We start from the raw sequence: 6,000 nt of genomic DNA, 5'->3' as shown, positions 1-6,000 counted from the left end.
AAATAGGTTGATGGTGTGCCATTTTCTTTCTCCATGTTGTGGTCTCTTTCACACCACAGTTTTCCGATTACCAGACGGTCTCATAGCAGCACTTTCTCCAATAATGTGGCATTCTCTGTGAATGTGTGTTTGTTTGGTAAAATATCTCTCACTTGTAATATGCACAACTCTCCAATAACATTCATGACTATCTGATTGGTAAATAGTTTACACTGAAAGATTTTGTTTTTCACATATCATATAACCTCTATTTGAAGGCCCATTGATTATGTGCTCAATTCAAAAACAATAATAGTGCATACCATCTTATTTAAAGCGTTTGTTCACCTTTACCAAAAAACTGCTTATGCAGATAAGGGATGACTTTAGATAAAAACAAGCTGTGAAGCATTCACCAACATCAAATAAGCCCTTGCTTTAGGTGTTAACCATGTATGTACATCCAATGAAACCTGGACCTGAAAGTGCCCAGGATGTTGCTATTGCCGTTTAAATTACGACGGCAAATGTCCGATGGAGCCTACACACGGTCGGAATTTCCGAAAACAAGCTCCCATCGAACATTTGTTGTCGGAAATTCCGATCATGTGTACGCGGAAAAAGAGTTGAATTTATATTTATGATAATGGTACATCTGTATGTTCAGTAGAAGCGGTTGATATAACTAGGGCACAGTAGAACTTAGATCTGAAGGCTTCATATTTTAATAATGGTATTGCATAGATGATCATTGGTTCAACTTTGTGTCTGCAGGTAACATTTTATGTACAGCCTCCTCTCAGACCCAGCAACAAATTCTAGTACTGACTATAACAGATAAATAGTTTAACACATATTTTCACATATGTATCTCTATATTACAGTTAGAGCTAAGAAAAAGTAACCAGTTTACAGTTTCAGGCCATTGATTGTTCAAGTTTTTAGTGAAACAACTGTAGTAAATTTCAGTGTCTGCATCATTTAAAAAATATATATAAAATATGTTATATGTATGTTAATTAGTCTGATAATAAGGCATTTCATTGCTACTACGCCCTCAATGACACATAAGGCTTTGAATTTGGTTACTTTTTAATGCTTTAGGTCGAGCTTCTTGACTAAAAAATATATTTGCATTAGTACAAGTGATTGTTCTGATCTTGGAGATTTCAAATGTACTGTAGAACAAGGTCCATACATCCAGTCACTGGCAAATGTTTTGTACGTTCCTGTACATAGGTAATAAAATGTACATATAGAAAGTTTCTAGAGTTTTACTTGGTTCTTCGATCATAAGCGGCAGGACCATGAGCGAGGTGTTACTAGTCCCCAGAATGTTTTCTGCAGAAAGAAAATTAATGGATAAATAGTTTCGTCCAAATTTATTTGCATTAAAAGTAACACTAAACAATATTCTTATTCTCCTAAAATATTCTACACACATCCACTAATTAATGTAACCTGTAACCTATTTTTCATGAATTTTTTTTTTTTTTTTTTTTACTGCCTCTTTATAAATGTCCTCCATGGCCTTCAAAACCTCTCCTTTTCCCCACTCACTTCCACTTGTTTGGAAAGAGCATTGCTCTAGGCATACTACAAATCCCATAGCAGGATCATGGAGAAGTGAACACCCTCTAACAGAAAGTCATATCATAGCAAAAAAAAATAAAAAATGAATACATATTTGAGAACTTGATAGGTATGATACAAGCTTTCTCCAGGAGACAAATGTATGTCAAGAAAGATGATTGCTAAAAGGTGGATGTCAGCGTTGCCTCCAACATTGAACCAAAGGGAAGTAGACATTAATGCTAATATTCCATATAAAATATGTCTTTACATCCATACGGGTTGTCCAGCTAAACTCTATAAAATTTGAATTCCGCGCCCTTACGCCAGGAGATTTACGCTACGTCGCCGTAAGTTTAGAGGCAAGTGCTTTGTGAATACAGCACTTGCCTCTCAAAGTAGCGGCGGCGTAGCGTAACTACGATACGCTACGCTACGCCTGCCTAAAAATACGCCGCTGACTGTGGATCTGGCCCACAGTTTTTATTTCATCCAGCTGTATTTTCTCAGTGAAACTTATAACATCCAAGTGAAAAATAAAATGCCAAAATGTCAGATTTAAAAAAAAAACTATTCAAAAACAGAATCGCAGAGTTGGAAAAAGGATCACCCCCTTGTGTCAATATTATTTGGAACCATCTTTTGCTTAAAAATACAGCCTTTAGTCTGGTGGGATATGTCTCTACTAACTTAGCATATCTATACTTGTTGGCCAACTATTGGCCCACTCTTCTTTACAGAACTGCTCAAGTTCAGTTAATTTTGATGGTGACTGTTTATGGACTGCAGTCCTCCACAGATTTTCAATGGGGTTGAAGTCTGAGCTCTGACTAAGCCATGCAAAGACCTTTACCCTTTTCTCCTTCCATTCTTGCTGTGTGCTTTGGGTCATTGTCATTTTGGGAAGGTAAATCTTCTTCAAAATGACAACTTTCTGGTAGAGGGTAGCAGATTTTCCTAAAAAAATTGTCAACATTTGGCCTATCTATTCTTCCTTCTATCCTGACAAGTGCTCCAGTCCCTGCTGCAGAGAAACACCCCCAATAACAGGATATTACCACCTCCATGCTTTACTGTAGGAATTGTGATATTTGGATGGTGAGCTGTATTGGATTTCCACCAGACATATCGTTTGGTGTTGAGGTCAAATAATTCAGTTTTAGTCTCATCCAACCAGAACATCTTTTTACATATTGCCTCAGAATCTTCAAGGCACATTTTGGCAAAGCTCAGTCATGACTGCATGTGGCCTTACAAGGCACATTTGTGGAGAATTTGTGATATTGTTTCCACATGCACGCAATTACCACTCCGTCATAAATTCCTGCAACTACTTCAGAGTTGCTGTAGGCCTTGTGGTAGCCTCTCGTACCAGTTTCCACCTGGCTCTTTCATCTAGTTTGGAGTGAAGTCCTGATCCAGGGAGGGTCTATGTTGTACCAAATACCTTCCCCTTCTTAACAACAGACTTCACTGTGCCTCTAGGCATTGATAAAGCCTTTTGTATCCATCTCCAGACATGTGCCTGTCCACAACTTTATCCCGGAGATCTTTGGATAGGGCCTTGCCATCTATAGTTGAATATTTGCTTCAGTTGCACTACCGGGACTGAAATGCTCCAGGAAAGCACTTTTCATGCTGAGCTAATTAAAATGACAACAGCTAATCAGAGTTGACAGTCAAATGGCTTTGTGTGCCAGGGAGAAGGTGATTAGCTACACCAGATTGAGTTTACAAGTCATTTTTAGAAAGGGGGTGATCTTTTTTCCAACTTCGTGATTCTGTTTTAAAAAAAAAAAAAATAAGTCTGACATGTTGGTGTTATATCTTTCACTTTGATGTTATAAGTAGGGATGAGCTGAACACCCCCCAGTTCAGTTCGCAGCAGAACATGCGAACAGGCAAAATATTAGTTTGAACACGCGAACACTAATAACGTGTTTTAATTCCTTGACCCTATAAGTTCTAGTTTAACACTTATTTTTATTGTTAGTTGTGGTATGTGCATCTCTGGCCCAGGCTGGTAACTTGGAATGAATTTAACATCAGTGTAACTTGTGTATAATTATTCCTTATAGCCAAGCTTTGTATGGATGATATATTTTACAACATTGTGCCATGTAGAGTATGTATGATATGATACTGTGATCTTCTGTATCTACCATTGCAATCATACCTTTATCTGTGCTTATACTGTATGATTATACAACCACAATAAACAGTTTGTTTCAATGAAAAAAATACATATTTGAATAGCACTTTTTAAAACCAGGTTTTAGTATCAATTTAACCCTTTCGTTGCCAGGTCCATTGTACGGCTGTAGCCACCAGAATTGTGTGTGAAACTGACAGGCAGAATCCTGCCTGTCAGGTGAAAGCATTTGGGTGGCTGCGTTGGCCCCCAATTACTCACCCCCCCCCCCCGGGTACCCACGCCCTCTCCATGTGCCCCACAATGTTTTCCGGGCCCCGCTTGCCAAATTGCGGGCCCAGGAGTGACATGGCGGGTGCAGACGGCTGGGGGGGGGTTGATGTTTATGACGTCACTTACGGATCAACCTCTCAGTGTCCCCAGCTACCATGGTCAAGAAGGAATGTTTTGCAATGCGATCTGCATTGTAAATAATCCAGTGGAGCCCAGAGGATACATGCAGGCACCTCTACATATCCGCACGTATAAAAGTAAACGAATGCACACCGGAGTGAGAGCAATCATTCTAGCACCAGACCTTCTCTGCAACACTAAACCGATACTTGATACCTATAGAAAATATAGGGTACTGAAGTTTGTCACCATTTCACAGGCACACACAAATTTAAGGTTTGGCATGTTGAGTATTCTATTCACTCAGCGCAACCTCGTCTTTTATATTTTACCAAAAATGTAGGTAATTTTTTTCACTCTAGTGTATTTTTTTACAAAAATATTTCCTAGACTTTTGTGGTAATTTCGTGTGGAACTACCACCATTTTATTCTCTAGGGTGTCTACTCTCAGAAAATATATAATGTTTGGGGGTTTTATATCATCTTCGGGGCTAAAATAATTTTTTAACTGCTTGCCGACCAGCCGCCGCAGTTATACACGTTATATGCGCGAGATCACGTAGCTATACGTCATCTCGCGAATCAGCCAATAGGCGCCCCCCGCTCGCCCCTGGTCCCGATGTGCCTGCCCGGCGGGCGCGATCAACCCCGGGCACCCGCGATCGCTCATTACAGAGCGAGAACCGGGAGCTGTGTGTGTAAACCCGGTCCTGTCAGGGGGAGAAATGTCTGATCGTCTGTTCATACAATGTATGAACAGCGATCAGTCATTTCCCCAAGTCAGTCCCACCCCCCCTTCAGTTAGAACACACACAGGGAACATAATTAACCCCTTCCTCGCCCCTAGTGTTAACCCCTTCCCTGCCAGTGGCATTTTTATAGTAATCAATGCATTTTTATAGCACTGATCGCTATAAAAATGTCAATGGTCCCAAAAATGTGTCAAAAGTGTCCGCCATAAGGTCGCAGTACCGATAATCGCTGATCACCGCCATTCCTAGTTAAAAAAAATATTAATAAAAATGCCATAATCGCTGGCTCGTAGCGAATCGCTTCCTAAGGCGGTATCTAGCCTCTATCACAACCTTTTTCAGGAAACTACCAAGCTGCTGTCGCCTTGCAGAAGTGCTTGGGAGACTGTAGCCTCGGGACTGGACAGGGACGACTGGGACGATGTCTGGGGGGCGGCATTCCAGGCCTTGGTTTCCACAAGGGACAGACTTATACATTACAAGTTTTTACATAGGATATACCTGACCCCGGCCAGACTGGCCAGAATGTTCGGAGGTCAGGGATCTGCTTGCTGGCGGTGCTCCATGCCCTCTGCCAATTTTATGCATGTCTTTTGGGATTGCCCCCAGGTCAGGGCATACTGGCAGGCGGTGGTGGATTGCATTTGGTCGGTCACTTCTATCTCAATTTCCATGACTGTAGAGGTGTGTTTGTTGCAGCTGGTTGAACCCCTGGCTACGACCAGGGCTATAAGGACTCTTCTTATTCTTTTGCTTTTTTATGCCAAGAAAAGAATCATCCTTTCATGGAAAAGCTCCTCAGCCCCAACAGTGACAGCTTGGAAGGTGTTAGTCAACAAAGCCATCCCATTCTATAAGGCTATATACTTGAATAGAGGGGCATTGACCAAGTTTGATAAGGTATGGGGGGGCTGGATGGCCTCCGTGGATACGGTGTCAGATTAAGCTAGGTTGGTGGAGGTATATGTTGTCCGACAGCTGAGAGGGCCAGGGAAATCTTTGGAGGGGATGATGGAACACTGTACGGCATGACTCATGTTAATTATACATTTTGGAAGGGGTACTAGTTGTTGTCTATTATAATATGTTTGGGTCCTTTTGGAGAGAGTGAGAACACCCGTCTCTTTGCTCAGCACTGGGGTCGGGAGTCG

The 6,000-nt window shown here is 41.3% G+C and overlaps 1 protein-coding gene across 1 annotated transcript in view; it reads right to left on the bottom strand.

Moving 5' to 3' along the window:
- Positions 1 to 681: 681 nt before the first annotated feature.
- Positions 682 to 6,000, bottom strand: part of LOC120929304 (sterol O-acyltransferase 2-like) — a 140,666-nt gene continuing 135,347 nt past the window's right edge. The window contains exon 16 of the mRNA XM_040340632.1: positions 682 to 1,320. Coding sequence (XP_040196566.1) covers positions 1,270 to 1,320 — 51 coding nt within the window. The 3' untranslated portion in view covers positions 682 to 1,269. The remainder of the gene's footprint in view (positions 1,321 to 6,000) is intronic.

Source organism: Rana temporaria, chromosome 2 (assembly GCF_905171775.1).
Source record: "Rana temporaria chromosome 2, aRanTem1.1, whole genome shotgun sequence".
Classification (NCBI taxonomy): domain Eukaryota; kingdom Metazoa; phylum Chordata; class Amphibia; order Anura; family Ranidae; genus Rana; species Rana temporaria.
Note: the sequence above shows the minus strand (reverse complement) of the source record. Positions and strands in the feature narration are given on the sequence as shown.